At 37.2% G+C, this 20,812-nt stretch overlaps 1 protein-coding gene across 1 annotated transcript in view; it reads left to right on the top strand.

Moving 5' to 3' along the window:
- IL1RAPL2 (interleukin 1 receptor accessory protein like 2) overlaps positions 1-20,812 on the top strand; it is a 1,151,998-nt gene that overhangs the window by 599,624 nt on the left and 531,562 nt on the right. Inside the window, exon 3 of the mRNA XM_058713967.1 lies at positions 15,612-15,885. Within this exon, the coding sequence (XP_058569950.1) occupies positions 15,612-15,885 (274 nt within the window). The remainder of the gene's footprint in view (positions 1-15,611; positions 15,886-20,812) is intronic.

The following is a 20,812-nucleotide window of genomic DNA, read 5'->3' on the forward strand; positions in this document are numbered from 1 at the left end:
CCAATGTAGATGAGGCTGGAGTTCAGGGTGCCGACCATGCACACGTTGTGAGTGGATGGGGAACAGATGCGCTTGGTGTATGGAGTAAGGAAAGGAAGTGTTCAGGGTCTGGGAGATGCTTCTGGAGATAATGTGAATGGGTGGAGGTTGTCAAGCCACCCATCCCTTTGTCCGGTTTGTCCTGGAATCAGTAATTGCCCCCATCCCCAACTTATTTGAACAGAGTAATGAAGGAAGTTGGCAGCCAGTGAGCTAAGTGGATATCTGAGGGAACAGCGTACTAGGCATAGGGCACAGCCATTGGAAAGGCCTGGAAGCTAGAAGAAGCTCTGCTGGTTTTATGAATTATCAGAAGGGCCCTAACACAAATAACAAAAAAATATATTTACGAACTAACATGTAAGTCTCAACTTTATTTAGTCCTACACTTCTTTTTTAGGATAGTCACAACTTTATATGACAAATGTTTATTTAAATGTATAGTATTTTATATAAGGCATATATTAGGATGAATCACAAAATTGTCAATATTTAAACTTTTTGGCTTATAAAAGCAGCCATTTCAGTGATTCAAACTATTATAGTTAACTTATAAATATATTTATTTATAACAATTTACTTTATACTATAAATATACACTATGATTACATAAACATAAGGTGAATATATTATACAAATATATGCAAATTTATAAACTACAAGTATGATATGCAATCTGTAAGAGTAAATCTATATGTAATTTATAAAATGTAAATATTATATGCAATCTTAAATAATGTAGTATTTTTATAATATAGCATATACCAATTATAGGTATATACATATTACTCTACACTGTTTTATGTAATTAATATGAAAACACATGTTAAAATATTTCATAATGGCCATTTGAAATGAAATTTATAGGTATTATGACTTACCCCTGCCTTAAATTTGGAAAGAAAATAATGACCTAACTTTAATATAAAGAGTATATAAAAGACACTTTTTATTGAAATAATGTGTATTGTTACATATAAATGCTTGGAAAGTACAATAGAAGAATTAATAAAATAGATATGTAGTTAATAGAAGTAGTAGTAGTGAAAGTAGTAATAGAAGACTTGCTGAGTACTATCTGTGTGCCAGGCACTGTTCTAAGCATTTGAAGTGCACTGATGTATTTAATCCTTACAGCCCCCTGACAGTCACAACCAGCAGAGGGTTTCCATTATTTGGTTAGCTTAGCAGGATGAGGGGTTTATAGTGGCCAAATGATGTGCTGAACTTGAAAATGTACAGGGAAATAAGTTATCTAAAGAAGATGACTAAGCCCTAATAGGTACTTACTCTGGAGTCACTTTTCCTAGTTGACACAGAATTTGATTTGCAATAGAGGCAGCCAGGTGCAGAGTTGAAGATGTGGGCCCTGCTTGTAACTTTTAGAACCTTGCTATTTGATGAGCAACAATTGTGTCTCTGCCATGAATCAGAACTTTCTCCATAACAGAGCAGAACTTCGACTGAGGTTCAATCAGAGGTCTTATCCTGAAATCTGTGTGGCAGCACATGGCATAGAAACAACTAACTTTGGGCAGAAAACACCTACAGACTCTGAGGTTTGCCCCCACTAGGGTTCTGTGTGTGAGACGTACAGTGTGCACGTTATGCGGAATGTGCACACCTCTAATCACACTCTCTTAGACCTCAGTTGACTGGAACCCACATCACAAGAGCCCTCAGTTAAGTGGCTTTCATTCCCACCTCCTATATTCCCCATTGTAAGAAACTTTTAGTCACTATAGTAATTTTTTTCAGGATACCTATTTATGTATGCAAGAATCTAAAAGTTGGAAGGAATAGTGGTTATATCTAGACAGGAGTTTGAGGTAAGGATGGGACTGTGTATGGTGGTTAAAGGGGACATTAGCTATATCTGCAATGCTTTATTTCTTTAATAAAACAAAGCTACTGAAAGCAAATTGGAAAAAAGTTCACATTACTAAATTTGGATGGTAAAATAATGGGAATTTGTAATATTCTTTTTAGTTCTCTGTAATTTTGAAATTAAGGAAAAAAATCAAAAAGAATATTGCCAGGGGGAGATTTTTCAATTTAGCACATATACATCTTGTCTTCTTGATGAAAGACCTTACCAACCATCAGATAATCTGATTTATTGGTGCTTCATTAGAGCTTGTCTAGTTTAATGCCTCCATTTCTTTTCAGAGTAGAAACTGACTTTCTCAAATGTCATGTATCTTTTTAAATGGGCAGAGGTGAAATGAGAACCCAGGGTCTCTGATCTCTAGCTAGCTCAATGTTCTTTTCACTCTGTTATGCCTTTTTCTTATACTGCCTTGGCATTGGAGTCTAGGGTGATGACCCCGAGGGCCTGACAAATCCTCATTGAATCCAGAAAGATTTCGGTCTCATCATGATTCTTTACTTACTAAAGCATAAAAGTGGATTTGGATGTTTTATTTTTTATTTTTTTATTATTTTTTTATTTTTAATGTTTATTTTTGAGACAGAGAGAGACAAAGAATGATCAGGGAGGGGCAGAGAGAGAGGGAGACACAGAATTGGAAGCAGGTTCCAGGCTCTGAGCTGTCAGCACAGAGCTTGAACTCACAAACCGCAAGGTCATGACCTGAGCAGAAGTTGGACTCTTAACCAACTGAACCACCCAGGAGCCCCTATTATTTTTGACTTTTAAATTTGCATCCAAGTTAGTTAGCATATAGTGCAACAATGATTTCACGAGTAGATTCCTTAATGCCCCTTACCCATTTAGCCCATGCCCCCTCTCACAACGCGCTCCAGCAACCCTCTGTTCTCTATATTTAAGAGTCTCTTATGTTTTGTCTGCCTCCCTGTTTTTATATTAGTTTTGCTTCCCTTCCCTTATGTTAATCTGTTTTATGTCTTAAATTCCTCAGATGAGTGAAGTCATATGACTTTTGTCTTTCTCTGACAGACTAATTTGACTTAGCATAATACTCTCTAGTTCCATCCATGTAGTTGCAAATGGCAAGATTTCATTCTCTTTAATTGCCAAGGAATACTCCATGGTATATATATACCACATCTTCTTTATCCATTTATCCGTCGGTGGACATTTGGGCTCTTTCCATACTTTGGCTATTGTCGATAGCACTGCTATAAACATTGGGGTGCATGTGCCCCTTTGAAACAGCACACCTGTATCCCTTGGGTAAATACCTAGTGGTGCAATTGCTGGGTCTTAAGGTAATTCTACTTTTTTTTTTTTTTTTTTGAGGAACCTCCATACTGTTTTCCAGAGTGGCTGCACGAGTTTGCATTCCCACCAGCAGTGCAAAAGAGATCCTCTTTGCATCCTCGCCAACATCTGTTGTTGCCTGAGTTGTTAATTTTAGCCATCCTGACTGGAGTGAGGTGGTATCTTATTGTGGTTTTAATTTTATTTCCCTGACAATGAGTGATGTTGAACATTTTTTCATGTGTTTCTTAGCCATCTGGATGTCTTCTTTGGAAAAGTGTCTATTCATGTCTTTTGCCTGGACATACTGGATTATTTGTTTTTTGGGTGTTGAGTTTGATAAGTTCTTTATAGAGTTTGGATACTAACCCTTTATCTGATATGTCATTTGCAAATATCTTCTCTGGTTGTCTTTTAGTTTTGTTGATAGTTTTCTTCTCTGTGCAGAAGCTTTTTATCTTGATGAGGTCCCAATAGTTCATTTTTGCTTTTGTTTCCCTTTCCTCTGGGGACATGTTGAGTAAGAAGTTGCAGCAGAGGTCAGAGAGGTTTTTGCCTGCTTTCTCCTCTAGAATTTTGATGGCTTCCTGTCTCACATTTAGGTCTTTCATCCATTTTGAGTTTATTTTTGTGTATGGTATAAGGAAGTGGTCCAGGTTAATTTTTCTGCATATTGCTGTCCAGTTTTCCCTGTACCATTTGCTGAGGAGACTATCTTTATTCCATTGGATATTCTTTCCTGCTTTGTCAAAGATTACGTTTGTGGGTCCATTTCTGGGTTCTCTATTGTGTTCCATTGATCTGAGCGTCTGTTTTTGTGCCAGTACCATATTGTCTTAATGATTACAGCTTTGTAATACATCTTGAAGTCTGGGATTGTGATGCCTCCAGCTTCGGTTTTCTTTTTCAGGATTGCTTTGGCTATTTGGGCTCTTTTCTGGTTCCATAAACATTTTAGGATTATTCTAGCTCTGTGCAGAATTCTGGTATTATTTTTATAGGGATTGCAGATTTGGATGTTTTATTATTATTTTATTATTGTTTCCATTTTATTTTTTATTATTTTTTAGGAATATAACTTATTGTCAAATTGGCTTACATACAACACCCAGTGCTCATCCCAACAAGTTCCCTCCTCAATGCCCATCACCCATTTTCCCCTCTTCCCCAACCCTCCATCCACCCTCATTTTGTTCTCTATATTTAAGAATCTCTTGTGGTTTGCCTCCCTCCCTCTCTGTTTGTAACTGTTTTTCCCCCATCCCTTTCCCCATGGTCTTCTGTTAAATTTCTCAAGATCTACATATGAGTGAAAACATGTAATATCTGTCCTTCTCTGACTGACTTATTTCCCTCAGCATAATGCCTTCCATTTCATGCACGTCGCTGCAAATGGCATGATTTCATCCTTTCTCATTGCCAAGTAGCATTCCATTGTATATATAAACCACATCTTCCTTCTTTATCCATTCGTCACTTGATGGACATTTAGGCTCTTTCCATAATTTGGCTAGTGTTGAAAGTGCTGCTATAAACATTGGAGTACATGTGCCACTATGCATAAGCACTCTTGTATCCCTTGAGTAAATTCCTAGTAGTGCTATTGCTGGGTCATAGGGTAGTTCTATTTTTAATTTTTTGAGGAAACTTCACACTGTTTTCCATAGAGGCTACACCAGTTTGCATTCCCACCAACAGTGTAAGAGGGTTCCCATTTCTCCATATCCTCGCCAGCATCTGTAGTTTCCTAATTTGTTCATTTTAGCCACTCTGACCGGTGTGAGGTGGTATCTCAGTGTGGCTTTGATTTGTATTTCCCTGATGATGAGTGACTTTGAACATCTTTTCATCTGTCTGTTGGCCATTGGGATGTCTTCTTTGGAAAAGTGTCCTATTCATGTCTTCTGCCCATTTCTTCACTGGATTATTTGTTTTTCAAATGTTGAGTTTGGTAACTTCTTTATAGATTTTGGATACTAACCCTTTATCCGATATGTCATTTGCAAATACCTTTTCCCATTTCGTCAGTTGCCTTTTAGTTTTGTTGATTGTTTCTTTTGCAGTGCAGAAGCTTTTTATCTTGATGAGGTCCCAATACTTCATTTTTGCTTTTGTTTCCCTTGCCTTTGGAGATGTGTCGAGTAAGAAATTGCTGCGGCTGAGGTCAAAGAGGTTGTTGCCTGCTTTCTCCTCTAGGATTTTGATGGTTTCCTGTCTCACATTTAGATCTTTCATCCATTTTGAGTTTATTTTTGTGAATGGTGTAAGAAAGTGGTCTAGTTTCATTCTTCTGCATGTTGCTGTCCAGCTCTCCCAGCACCATTTGCTAAAGAGACTGTCTTTTCCATTGGATACTCTTTCCTGCTTTGTCTAAGATTCGTTGGCCATACATTTGTGGGTCCAATTCTGGGTTCTCTATTCTATTCCATTGGTCTATGTGTCTGTCTTTGTGCCAGTACCATACTGTATTGATGATTACAGCCTTGTAGTAGAGGCTAAAGTTTGGGATTGTGATGATGCCCGCTTCGGTTTTCTCTTGCAACATTACTTTGGCTATTCGGGGCCTTTTGTGGTTCCATACAAATGTTAGGATTGCTTGTTCTAGCTTCGAGAAGAATGCTGGTGCAATTTTGATTGGGATTGCATTGAATGTTTAGATTGATTTGGGTAATATTGACACTTTAACAATATTTATTCTTCCAATCCATGAGCATGGAAAGTTTTTCCATTTCTTTGTGTGTCTTCAATTTCCTTCATAAGCTTTCTATAGTTTTCAGCATACAGGTCTTTTACATCTTTGGTTTATTCCTAGGTATTTTATGGTTCTTGGTGCAATTGTAAATGGGATCAGTTTCTTTATTTCTCTTTCTGTTACTTCCTTATTGGTGTATAAAAATGCAACCAATTTCTGTACATTGATTTTGTACCCTGCAACTTTGCTGAATCATGTATCAGTTCTAGCAGCTTTTTGGTGGAGTCTTTCGGGTTTTCCATGTAGAGTATCATGTTGCCTGCAAAAAGTGAAGATTTGACTTCTTCTTTGCCAATTTGGATGCCTTTTATTTCATTTTGTTGTCTGATAGCTGATGCTAGGGCTACCAACACTATGTTAAACAGCAGTGGTGAAAGTGAACATCCCTGTCTTGTTCCTGATCTCAGGGGGAATGCTCTCAGTTTTTCCCCATTGAGGATGATGTTAGCTGTGGGCTTTTCATAAATGGCTTCTATGATGTTTAAGTATGTTCCTTCTATCCTGACTTTCTTGAGTGTTTTTTTAAGAAGAATGTTGCATTTTGTCAAATGCTTTTTTGCAGCTATTGACAGGATCATATGGTTCTTATCCTTTCTTTTATTAATGTGATGTATCACGTTGATTGATTTGTGAATGCTGAACCAGCCCTGCATCCCAGGAATAAATCCCACTTGATCATGGTGAATAATTCTTTTTATATGCTGTTGAATTCAATTTGTTAGTATCTTGTTGAGGATTTTTACATGCAGATTCGGATATTTTAAAAAAGATTTGCAACAATCCAAAAGTTAATCTATAGTGAATGTGAAAATCAATTAACCAAAGCAGTTCACTCCATTAGCACTTAGTTGTGCAAGGTCTAATGTAATGAAAATATATAAAACTACATTCAGTAAGACCTACTAAGTGTCTTGTCCATGAGGTACTTGAGTATAGATGAAAACAAACAAACAAACAAACAAACAAACAGGAGTCTATGACCTTGAACCAATGAGCCAATTAATATGTTAGGAAAACGAGGATGCCATTCCTAACTTACACCTAGGTAAACTAAAGTCTGGGCATGACTCAGATTTGTTTGGGGAGGATTGGAAGGTGGGAGAAGTGGTATGAAATTGCAGACAGGAAAGAGCTGAGTGGGCAAGGGCCTACAGCATAACTGTTCCCTGAAAAGCATGACTAAGGTAGGACTAGGAGTGAGGAGGTCAGTCTGTCAAGAGCAAGGTGTCTGATTTGGAAGAGCTTGGGTAGTAGAATTGTTGATTTTGGCTGACTTACCAGAGAATCGTAAGTTCTGGGACAGGGATGTAGCATAGATTTTATTTTTTATTCCTGTTTCTAGTGATGCTGGCTAATGGAAAGGTGGCTGTCACTTGTAATTGTGAACACATTTTGTACATTTGGGTCTATCTCCTGATATTTCTTTTTTTTTGATTTTTTTTAACGTTTATTTATTTTTGAGACAGAGAGAGACAGAGCATGAACGGGGGAGGGTCAGAGAGAGAGGGAGACACAGAATCCGAGACAGGCTCCAGGCTCTGCGTGGTCAGCACAGAGCCTGATGCGGGGCTCGAACTCACGGACAGCGAGATCATGACCTGAGCCGAAGTCTGCCGCCCAACTGACTGAGCCACCCAGGCGCCCCTATCTCCTGATATTTCTATCAGAGTTTGGACACATCACTGCTTCCGGTGGTGGGTAGCAGTAGGAAGAATCTTAAGGTCTTTGACAAATACAAACAACATTCGATTATTAGGAAATTTGGGAGGAAAAAAACCCTACATGATTTCATCCCATAAACATTTAATGAATGCCTACTATGTACAATGCACCAGACCTTGTCCTAGGAATACAGAGTAAATGAGATGCCCATCTAACTGGGAAGATGTGTAGACAAAACATATGGTGAGGGGAAAGGATTCATATGGAGCAATGAAGTACGGTTTCGTAGAAGAAGTGGCATTTGAAGCTGGATCTTGGAGGATTCGTAGATCTCAATAGACACAGAGGCAAGGATATTCTAGAGGAAGGAACCAGAAGAGCAAAGACAGAGAGAGGTGATTGGCATATTCAGGGAAGGTGAGTATTGACTGAAGTGTAGGATGTGAGGAGTAATAGGGAGGGGCAGAAAAGACAAGCAGTCTAGGGTGAGCCAGGGGAGCCAGGCTTAGGGATTTGCATACTGGGAGTCACTGCAGAATTTGAGCAGTGAAGGGACGTGGTCATATACTTCAGAAAGATCACTTTGGTAGCAGTTTAAAGAACAGATTGGAATGAGAGGGTTAGAGAATCATTTAGAAGAGAATTGCAGTAGTCCAAACAAGATATGAGACTCAGACCTAGACTTTCACAACTATGAAGATGGAGAGGAGGGGAAGAATTTAACTGTTCAGAAATGACTAGCTCCTATAATGTCTTATTGGAGGATCAGGGGGAGGTCAGTGGGAAGGGAAAGGCAAGATTCAGGGATGATTTTGAAAGATTTTTATTTGGATAACTGCAAACATAGGAGGCAGAGCAGATTTGGCATGGAAGATAAATTCACTGCCAAGCATTCTGGATTTGAGGGGGCAGCAGAAAGCCTGCTAGAGGGATTGGTGGGCAGTGCTGATATCCTGTCTTCCACAGGCTCATTTGCTGCCGCAGCCTCCATATTAACATTAGTGCATCTGAGAAGGGCTCCTGGCTAATGACTAATTCCCAAGGAAGCTCTCATCAGGTCTCAGGTAATCAGGAGTTGAGGAGTTGGTTGTAATGTTTCACGTGGCTTCACCTCCAGAACATAATTGAGGCTCATTTGTCACATAAAGATCCAAGGAATGATCTTGACAAAGCATAGCACAGATCCTGTAATGAAAAGGAAATGAAGATGGTTGCCAGCCCATTATTAAGCGTAATAACTAGGTTGAAATGAGATGAAAGACTTCATTTAAGCAGAACCTTTTCATTGACGAATGGTAGTGGGTAAAAGTGTGAAAGGAAAGCATATAATCCAATTCATAAAAAGTGTGGAAATGCTTTTTAAAACCTGAAGCAATAATCACTCATTCTATTTATAGAGCTGGAGTGGGGAATAGTTTCTCTATTGATGGATACTGATGCACAGATGAAAGTTTTAAAATAATTTTTTTCTACTGACAGAACTTTATTTAAGAAATAATGAAATAGCTCTGTCCATATTTCCAGGCTAGGGGCAAGGAGGCATGGGTCCAGTAGTAAGGATGCAGGCCATTTACTTCTTGAAGAGTTTGACATCTTGTGCTTGGGGCTGCCCACTTGAGGCATATAATGTTCACTGTGATGCGTATAAATACAAAGAAACTTGTCTTTAGGTGTGTGTTTGGGGGAGAGCTGAGAGAAATAGAAAGCATTTAACTCCCACATTAAAATATTAAGAATAAAGAGAATAACATTGTGTTTAATAATTATAATACATAAATACAAATGTTAAACACGCAACTTTATTCCTAGATTATAATTTTAGGAATTGGGTGATCATTCCTAAATATTTAGTTTTAAATAAATCAATATGGGTCAGATAAAATTGATCCAAGTTTTAGATCTGATCTTCAGAGGTTAAATCAAGTACACAAATTATTAAGAATGCATTACTCTGTAAGTACTGTGTGTAATTCATAAATAATTGGCATATATTATTTTATGGCTATTATTCCCACAATGATTATTGGAGGATAGATTATCAGTCAGCTGGAAAGGTCTACTCTCTAGGACAGGAATGTGTTCTTTGGAATACATATGACAATTTGGATAGCATCAAGCAAATTTTTTAATATTTTAATGGATCATGAGCTAGGATGAAGAGTATAGGAGGCAGTATATAGAACACACAGTGATTAAGAACATAAGTTCTCGAGTCCAACTCATCTGCGTTGGGATCCACACTCTACCATCACAACTTGAGTGTCCTTGAGAAAGTCATTTAAACACTAATTCTTTTTTTTCTCCTCAGTAAAATGGGAATGATAAGAGTCCCTATCTCCCTCAGTTAACATGATAATGAAATGAGAAAAACAATGGCAAAGAACCTATCACAGCACCTAACTGTTCTGTACTAAGAGCTCAGATAATACTAGTGGTTGCTATTGCAGCTTTCTGTGCTGGGTCATCCACCTGCTGTGTGTGTAACTGGTTACCAGTTTGAGCAAGAACTTAGTTGCATACTCAACTTTTGGCTCCCTCTATCATCTGCAGTGGTGCATCCCCAGAAGTGTGCTGTGATTCCCTCCCCAGCAACCAGTGGTTGGCAGATAGCAGTTTCTTAATTTTAAAGGTCAGGAGCAGAAAATGCAAGTGCTGAACAAAACACTTGGACAGCACCCCCTCTAGTGGTGATTTGATGAATTGCCCCCAACAATTGCCCTGTTGATCACAAACAGGAGAGCTGCTATAAAAAAAGGGATATAGTTGACATAGTTACAAGAAAACACGTGGTTTAACAAATGAATTTATTAATCACAAACACATAATAAACTAGTACCAGATGTACCTAAGTTGTAATTAATGTCATCAAGATATCTGGAGCTTGCATATTTTCTCCTGTGCTAATTAGCCATTTTACCTGAACAGATTTCCAACTTGGGGTAAAAGTGCAGAATTAGCAATTCTATACATAGCTATATGTTCTATCCCCCAATAAAAATTGTAATTCACATAGCCATTACAGTCTGTGATTTTACTATATACAATACTTTTTTCCCAAGATAATATTATAATCATTGTTGATAATAACATCTTATCCTCTTTTAGGGATTAATAAACTTTTCTCAGGGTTTTGTTTTCACAGCAGGAAGGTATGGCAAGTTTTTTCTCTGCTGGTTGTATTGAGGAGGAATCCAAGGCTTATAGATTTTCTTTTGCCACCCAGAGCACTTTCCATAGGTTTGTATTAGATTTCACCCCTAGGAATCTCCTCTTGGAAAAATAAAATGCATGGAAACTGGCATGTCCCTTTTTGTGTTTCTACCCTTCCTCCTCCCCCTCCTCTTCGAATCTTCATGTCACACTTCCTAAGAATATACTTGTTTGGAAGATTGGAATGAAAATGATTAAAATAGAGACCTGGGTTTTACAGAAACATAAATCTAGGGAGTAGAGATGAAAATTCAAAGAAATACAGTTTTTTTTTTAACACTTGAATTGCTATTCGTAAGATTTAAGAGTGAACAGACAATGGATAATTTATAAATAGGACGTCTTTTCTAATGGAATGATGGGAATATTTATAACCATATTGAGTTATTGTGAAGCAGAGAACAGGCATGCCCTCACTTAAACTTTTGATGTGTTTGTGCTGTAGCAAGCTTCAATCCAACTGTAGAATTTCCCTGTTTTGGCGGGAAAAGTGTATCCCTTCTTGTAGTGCCTCTATTTACACTTGTGGCTGGTCAGTGAACCTCAGTTCTCAAATCACCTGTGGGAGAAAGTAGGTATGTCCAGAAACCACTTTTCTCAGGAGCTCTTTGGGGGCCAACTTAAATAGGTGTGACTGGAGTTGTGAACAGAAAGGGGCTGGATCACTCTGGATTATAGGCCTGTGCTGATGAGATCAAGCTTGCAGGTTGGCTTCCTCTGTGGGCTACTCAATTCCACTGTGTCCCTAACCTGGCCATAGTCTGCAGCTTTGTCAGCTGCATCACAGTTCTGTATTTGCCAAATATGTATAAAGTGTCGACGTGTGAGGGGCTCTGAAAGTGTGACATGTTATTGAAAACTCCTTCTCATGATAGAAATGTGACTTGCACTGGTCACTTTTGGTGGCACCATCTTTGATTCCTGCAACGACCCTTGGCTAATTGGATTGTATGTGACCTTTCTCTTCTTCCTGCCTTTTTGTGACCCTCTCGTACCTTTCAGTGCTTCTCCCTTAACCTCACGGTTTCACTTCCTTTATGCTGCCTTGTCACCTGCCTTTCTAGGTCTCTTACCACAGTACATCCTTCTTAGTTGCTTCACTACTCCAAAATCTAAAAAATAAATGTACTATCTCATATTCTATCTCCTTTTGCCCCACTCTCGGTTTGTTTCCTAGGACTAGAAATCCAAGAGAAACAAATCATACCATCATGTTGGAATCTATTAATGGTCTAATACTCTCTAGGTATAAGACTATAATGCCTTAACTCATGGGAATGGATTTCTACTGATGAAAGATCAGTGTGGGAAAATATTTGGTGGCAGATGGTCCTTTACGGATCCCTGGCATCAACCCTTTGTCTGCTTTTGGGGAAGATTCCCTCAGGTCTCTCGAAATACTTTATATTGTAACCTTGTATTGTGGATGCTCAAGGAAAAGAATAAGAGGGATAACATTTGGAAATTGTTTTCCCCATTACTGCAAGGCTGTTTTCTGTCTATTGACTACCTTATAACTAAATACTCCCTTTGCTAGCTAACCAAGAGAACAGAGGAAAAGGAACTATGAATCTATCAAATCAAATACATTTTGCTCAGATAGTACTTAAAAGGAAATGAATTCTCAGTATACTCTCAAGGTTTGTATGATAAAGCTAATTGTAAAGGCTGTTAAATGTCTTCAACTGCCTTTGAGTATGATCATTGTGTCTCAGGAGCAGATATTTTGATTATCTTCAATACCAACCATGTCCTGTCACTAATGGGCCAAACCAGCCTGTTAACATTGTAAAGGTGTAGATTATACAGCAGATGGTTTAAAAGAAGTAACTAAAGGGATTTAGGGAACGAATGGAAAAAAAAAAAACATTCCAAAAGCTTTTTTTTTTTCATATTAAGTAGGTAATTATAGAGGTTGAGGCTACTTTGTTAAGCCAAATTTGTTAACTTGCTATGCATCTTAAGGTTGCGGGGGGGGGGGGGGGAACTGGACTGTTATATAGCCTTTAAATCACCTCCAGGTTTTTATTGTTCTTGATGCATGGGAACAGTGTCACAGACAATCCATAAAAAAGAATAATATAAAATACACTTAAAGATGATAAAACAATATTTTAAAAACTTTTTTAGTCTTTATTTGTTTTTGAGAGAGAGAGACAGCGTGGGAGCTTGAGAGGAACAGAGAGAGAGGGACACAGAATCCGAAGAAGGCTCCAGGCTCTGAACTGTCAGCACAGAACCCCACACAGGGCTTGAACCCACGAACCATGAGAGCATGACCTGAGCCGAAGTCAGACACTTAACCAACTGAGCCACCAAAACAATAAATATTAAAATTATGTTTAGTCTGGAGATGTATTGCCAGTAATTTACCATGACCCAGAATGTTTAACTAATGCAGATTTCCCCTCTCTATTATTGACAGTTAATTAGACTGATACATGACAGGTAAACAACCAATACCAGGGAGTGAATTAAAAGCCCCTCCCGCCAAGAAATAGCTTGTCATCAGTACGTATTTATTCTAATCCAGTTGTACCTTCTTGCCTTCAACAATACATCATGATCATCAAAATCCATAGTGGTGAATCTGGTGCCTTCTGAATCCTCAAAGAAAGTTCAAATGCCCTTCAGTATAAATTTAGAATGAGATATTTATTTGATTATTGATTTATTTCTAATGAATATTTCTCATACAGAAAAGGATTTGAGGCAGCTTATAATAAAAGCCCATACATAGCAAAGCAGTGAAAAATGAAGTCAGAAAGAGATTCCAGAATCGACAGAGTCCAAAAACTTTCTGAGGCTGTAGACTGCTTCAAAGATCTGTTAAAGAGCTGTGGAACATCTCCCCAGAAAAGTATAACTATGCAAATAGGCACAAAAACCTTGAAGTCTATCCACGTACCCACCCTGGGTGTCCTTGAACCCCAGGTCAAGAGCCTGTGTATAGAGAGGGGGGTGCCTGGGTGGCTCAGTCGGTTAAACACCCAACGTCGGCTCAGGTCATGATCTCATGATTTGTGGGTTCGAGCCCCACGTCGGGCTCCGTGCTGACAGCTTAGAGTCGAGCCTGCTTTGGATCTGTGTCTCCCTCTCTCTCTGTCCTTCCCCTGTTCATGCTCTATCTCTCTCTCTCTCTGTCAAAAATAAATAAACGTTAAAAATTTTTAAAAAAGAACCCTTGTATAGAGAAAGCAAAATATGGAGGTAAGATAGTTATTGCACTTGAGTATTGCATTTAGCCCTGAGCTTTCTGTCAACTGAGGTTAAAAGATGGCTACAGGGTTCTCAACTTCTAAAAAAGGAAGCAGGTCAGTTTACAAGATTATAAGTGAAACATATAATTTTTAAATGGCAATGTTTATACAGTTTTGTAAAGGGTAATAAAGTAATATAAAGGGAGGTAGCATAATTTGGTGAAATTCTTTGAAATTAAGTAATTGGAAGTAGAATATCTATGCTAATTGTGTTGACAGGCATATTAAATTAGCCAGTGTCTCATTTCTAGCCATTCTGGAGAAGAGGGAATTTACTGTATGTCTTTCTTTAATGGTAGATTTACCCACCTAATATTATTTGATTAAAGCTGATATTAATATAATATATTCCCATGAGCAAATACCATCTAAACAGTGAGAGAGGCCTTAGGGTATAAAAAGAAATCGAACTGTGATTAAATATCTGCTATTAATAGGTCATACCATGGAAAACTGGCATATAGATAATGGCAGATAATCACTTTAGGTGCCTACTGCTTTCAACTTTTCTCAAAGACAAATAAATAACACAGTCATTCCTATCACAATTATAGGCAGAGGCACTATAGGGTAGGGGTAAAGAACACAGTCTGTAGAATCAGAGACTGGTTTTCTACCACTTATTAACCATGTGACTTTGGGAAAAGTCATTGAAATTGTTTGAGTCTCAGTTCTTTTCTGTAAAATAAGAATCATAAAAATGTGAATCTAAGGGCTGCTCTTAGGCTGTACAAGGGTCCCCTGGAAGTATTTCTTTTGTGGGGCTCCTGTCCAAAAAATTTAAGTCACCTAAAATCAACATGTCACTGTCATCCTAGAAGTCCAGTCTCACACAATCCTGTGAAGCAAATACCACATGACTAACAGGAGTAATCCATTTGCCAGGCCATTCTGCCAGAATTGGGGCCTTGTGGTAGGGCCCCAGGACAGCCACATAAACACCAGTGCTGGAACTACTTAGAGGATCCAGTTAACTGCAAGCATAAGTTTGCTGTGAGGACTGGGAATTCCCCCAAAGACAAAGGGATAGAACAGGGATCCTCTCTGCCAAGGTCTAAGGAGGATATTGGTCTATCTTAAAGGATCATTGGGAAGATTAAATGAGGTAATCTATATAAAGCATTTGAGGGGCGCCTGGGTGGCTTAGTCGGTTAAGGTCCGACTTCAGCTCAGGTCATGATCTCGTGGTCCGTGAGTTCAAGCCCCGCGTTGGCTTTGTGCTGACAGCTCGGAGCCTGGAGCCTGCTTCCGACTCTGTGTCTCCCTCTCTCTCTGCCCCTCCCCCACTCATGCTCTGTCTGTCTGTCTGTCTCTCTCTCTTCCTCTCTCTCTGTCAAAAATAAATAAATGTTAAAAAAAATTAAAAAAAAATAAAGCATTTGACGTGAAAATTCTGTAAAGCCTGGCTCACAGTAAGTCCTCAGTACATGTTGGCAATGATTAGTATTATAATTAGTATTAACAATGCTCAATGCATTTCATGCCCAATCTGGTTTTCTTTCAGTGGATGGCTGCATTGACTGGTCAGTGGATCTCAAGACATACATGGCTTTGGCAGGTGAACCAGTACGGGTGAAATGCGCCCTTTTCTACAGTTATATTCGCACCAACTATAGCATGGCCCAGAGCACTGGACTCAGGCTTATGTGGTACAAAAACAAGGGTGATTTGGAAGAGCCCATCATCTTTTCAGAGGTCAGGATGAGCAAAGAAGAAGATTCAATATGGTTTCACTCAGCTGAGGCACAAGACAGTGGTTTCTACACTTGTGTTTTAAGGTGAGTGCTGTGTCAAAATATTGCTCAATACCATAGTTAGTCGTCTTTTGATAGGGCCTGGAGTGTATGGAGGTGTTGCTCACATTATACAGTGAATATCTTTGCAGTGCATGGGGAGCTTCAGTAAGTTCAATTCTAATTATTTATTGGGACTACACAACAAATCTTATCAAGTTTTCATAAAATGGGACTTACATTTACTGTGCATGCCCATAGAATTTTATAAAAGTTTGTGTTTCATTTCTTAACTCCACCCCTACTGTAGGGTCTTCTAACAATTGTTTTTTCATAGAGCCAATGGGCTCAATGTTCTTAATATCTGACTATGAAAATGGCCTAAAGTATCATTTAGGGTAAGTTCTCTACGTTTTTTGTTGATGGAAAATAGCTTCAGATTTTCCTGGGAGATCTCTTAGCAAATAAGCTACTGTTAAAAATTTTCATATGATTTGCACAGTGTCCACTGTATCTAAATGTTCAACATGGAGCCCTATAAACACATGGTCATCCTGAGTTCCTAGGTGCTATACAGGGAATAATGTGTAACAGATACTATTGATTCTTGTAAGAAGTTTATAGTGAAAAGCAATCTGTTTTATCCTAAGGGATTCTGCAATATGTCCTTCCTTCCCCTTCCACCCTAGTGCAAGGATCTAGGACGTAGAATCTCAGATAGGGATTGCATTAGGTATTGAAGTAGATAGCTGAGATGACCTTTAAACCACTTTTCAATTCTGCCATTTTGGGAGTCTCTGATCTTGCACACCAGGCACCTACAATCTATTATTTGATTTCAACTTCCTGGAAATGCAGACCCTTCCTATTTTTGCCTCCTGTGGACTTTGATGCCAAAGCTATGTCACCTCTTCATCAAAAGCACTTCGAAACCCCTGGTGAGGCCTCATTGTTCAAAAGGCCAGGGGAACAGGGTGATGTATAAATAATCTTCTTGATGCTCCAGACATCACTTTTATACGTATGTGTTTTTTTTTTTAAATTTTTTTTTCAACGTTTTTTATTTATTTTTGGGACAGAGAGAGACAGAGCATGAACGGGGAAGGGGCAGAGAGAGAGGGAGACACAGAATCGGAAACAGGCTCCAGGCTCCGAGCCGTCAACCCAGAGCCTGACGCGTATACGTATGTGTTTTGAGGGAGGAGTGTTGGGGAAGCAAGTGGTGAGTTTAGTTTCTGTTTGTGGTGGACAAAAATTCCAGGATACTGGAAGAAATAGCAATCATACTTAGTGATAATCAATGCTTTCACCTACTTGGGCAGCTCTCGGAAAAAATGAGAAAAGGATGGTAATTCAGCCTCAGTGAATGATACTATGTTCTTTGAGTACTGCTACACTTTTCCTGCTTACCTCCTCTTCACCCCAACCTTCATTAAATCTTGCCAATCTAAAATAGATGTCTTTTCCTCTTTCTGATCCATTTGCTTGTTTTTTTTTCACAGATTTATATTTTTATTTGCAAAGCATTAGTTCACTGTATAGATGTTGTATACTGATAATGAATCATCAACTTAATTATTGCTTACTTTCCCTGGCCTGCTTATATGCCCAGACTTGTTACCCCCTCCTCTTTTCTCTCCTCTCACCCTATTCTCCTACTCCAAGCAATGCTACTAATCCAGTGTGTATCCTTGCATACATTCTCCCTATTCTTTGAAGTGGAAATATATATATATATATATATATATATATATATATTGGTATATATTATTTATATATATATAAATATATATATATATATATATATATTATTTATATATATATAAAATATAATATATATATTTTATAAATATATATATTATATTTTATAAAATATATATATTTATAAAATATATATATTATATTTTATAAAATATATATATTTATAAATATATATATTATATATATATTTATATATAATATATATATAAATATATATATGGATATATATATAAATATATATATATTATTTATATATATAAATATATATATAATATATATATATAAATTTATATATATAATATATAAAATATAATATATATATATATATTTTATAAAATATATATATATAAATATATATATATGGATATATATATATGGATATATATATATATATGGATATATATATATAAACAATGAGGAGAAAATCCATATATATATGGATATCAACATATATATATATATATATATATATATATATGGATATATATATATATATATGGATTTTCTCCTCATTGTTTTACAAAATAAGAGTTTTATATTTCTCTGCATTTTCTTTTCTTAATAAAAATACAGAGTGGGAATTTTTCCAAGTCAATTGATAGAGAGCTCACTTATCCTTTTAAGTATGTAATATTCTGTGTTGCTTAATAGTCTATGATACTGCCATTTAGTCAATCATTTTTGTATTTATGTGCATGTATTTTGTTTCCAGCTTTTTATCCCCATAAAATGTACTGTAATAAAAGACCCCTCCATTTGCTTTTAAATAAATGTATAAATTTTAGAACAATTTTAAACTTACAGAATTATTGCAAAGACAGTACAGTAAGTTCCTGTGTGCCCTACACCATTTTTCCCTGTTATTAACATCTTACATGACTTTGGTATATTTGTTACAATTAATGAACCAACAGTGGTACATTGTTATTAACTAGAGTCCATAATAATTCAGATTTTCTCAGATTTTCCTTAATGTCTTTTTTCTATTCCAGGATTCCATCTGGGATACCACATTACATTTAGTTGTTAGCTGTCCTTAACTTCCTTTTGGTTGTGGTGCTTTTTCAACTTTCCTTAATTCTTATGACCTTCACAGTTTGAGGAATACTGTTTACATATTTTGTAGAATGTCCCTCAGTTGGGATTTATCTGATATTTATTTCATAGTTAGACTGGGATAATGTGTTTTTTTGAGGAAGCCCACAGACATAAAATATGCTCATTACGTCATATCAAGGGTAAAAAGTATCAATATACCTTATTGCTTTTGTTTTGTTTTTTCTTTTATTTCAAGTTTTTATTTAAATTCTAGTTAGTTAACACATAGTATAATATTGGTTTTAGTAGAACTAAATGATACATCACTTACATATAGCACCCAGTGTTCATCACAAGTGCTCTCCTTAATACCCATTCCCCATTTAGCCTATCCCCCTCCCACCTCCACTTTAACAAACCCTCAGTTTGTTCTCTATAGTTAAGAATCTTTTATGGTTTCCCTCCATCTCTTTTTTTTTCTTTCCTTCTCCTATGTTCATCTATTATGTTTCCTCAATTCCATATGAGTGAAATCTTATGGCATTTATCTTTCTCTGACTTAATTCACTTAGCATAATGCACTCTAGCTCCATCCACATTGTTACAGATGGCAAGATTTCTTTCTTTTTGATTGCTGAGTAATATTCCACAGTATGTATCTGTGTGTGTGTGTGTGTGTGTGTGTGTGTGTGTGTGTGTGCATTTCTTTATATTTCAGCACTATAAGATGCTCCAGGATTATCTTGTATATTTCCTGCCCTAGTCCTACAATCAGCCACTTTTCTGAGGGACCTTGATTCCTTTTAATGGAGAATGGCATTAGAAATTTCCATAAGTATGCTCTTTGCTACTGGGGTGTGATTGCTTCTAGCCCTTCTCAGTTGACAGCCTATTTGCTTTTAAACAAAGACTTGTAGTATTTCATGCACAATTGAAGTTCCCAGTGTCCCTGAAATCCTGTCTTGTAGATGGCCCTCTCTTTCAAGCACATATCTGATTAAGTTTGTATCTGTTGTTGATATCATCTAAGTCAGTGGTTCTCAAGTCACATGTAGATCAGTAGAAGAGAAAAGGATGATATCCCACCGAGCCGAGGCTTACATTCAAGCATAACTCCTGACATCCTTTATTCATGCAGTAGATCTTAGGGAGTGATTGGGACTGATGGAGTGGGTGAATCTTTTGAATGTTATACTTCCCATATACCTTAGTATGGAAAAAGAAGAGTTTGGGGCCCAATGTTCTAAAGGAAGGAACAGTCTTTGTCAACTTAGGGAAGTCTCTTCTAGAATGGTACAAGTGATTTGGATAGCATTTGGCTGTGTTTAATAAATATGCTTTTTAGATCTAGTACTGGCCACTGACTCCAAATATGTGCCAAGTGAGAAATTCAGTCCATATAGGTGATTTTATGCCATTGCCAAGAGAGTATCATTTATAGTGAAAAAGGCTCTGAATTTGACAATGTGTGTATTCACCTAAAATTCCCAATTTAAGGCCACTTTAATGTAATCATGGATGATAATTTTTCTGTGCATTATTGCCCTCATTAAAAATTAGTGTATTAATTTCAGTGTGTTTAAAAATGCATATATGAAATATTTAATAATATTCTCCACCCATTTGCATCATAGCAAGAAAAATTTACTGTTTGTGATCTTTCTATAGCCAATTACTCAGTTTTGTGTTTTTAATTTAGCCAGTCTCAAGAGTGATTAGTTGAATTTCTCAGCATTTTAGTTAACGGTTATAGTAATAGAGAAATGATAGAGAAGTGAGTCATATTTTGAGAGGTAGTGTCAGTCCAAAAATTACTGTCTCCCCTGCTTCCCACCTGAATCTTTTCAGTGGAGGCACTTACTAAGATAAAAGTGATGAGAGTAATCCCACATATCACTTTCCCAACAACTTGGAACAAGGGATGACTTAATCTGTGGATGAAGACATATGTATCTATATAATCCTGAATTTAATTCACAGGTAGTGAAAAGAGTGATTAAATATTATCAAACATCTGTAGAAACCTGAGTGTTTGGGGATAATGATGGCCAAGTGCAGTGAACCAGTTATAAGTTCAAAAACCATTATGACCATTTACCTCTCCAACAAAGTAAACAGAACAAGAACCCCCTTCTTAAAGGGGTACATAATCCAACCACTTTTGCTCTTTAGT

The sequence above is a fragment of the Neofelis nebulosa genome, chromosome X, assembly GCF_028018385.1.
Source record: "Neofelis nebulosa isolate mNeoNeb1 chromosome X, mNeoNeb1.pri, whole genome shotgun sequence".
Classification (NCBI taxonomy): Eukaryota; Metazoa; Chordata; class Mammalia; order Carnivora; family Felidae; genus Neofelis; species Neofelis nebulosa.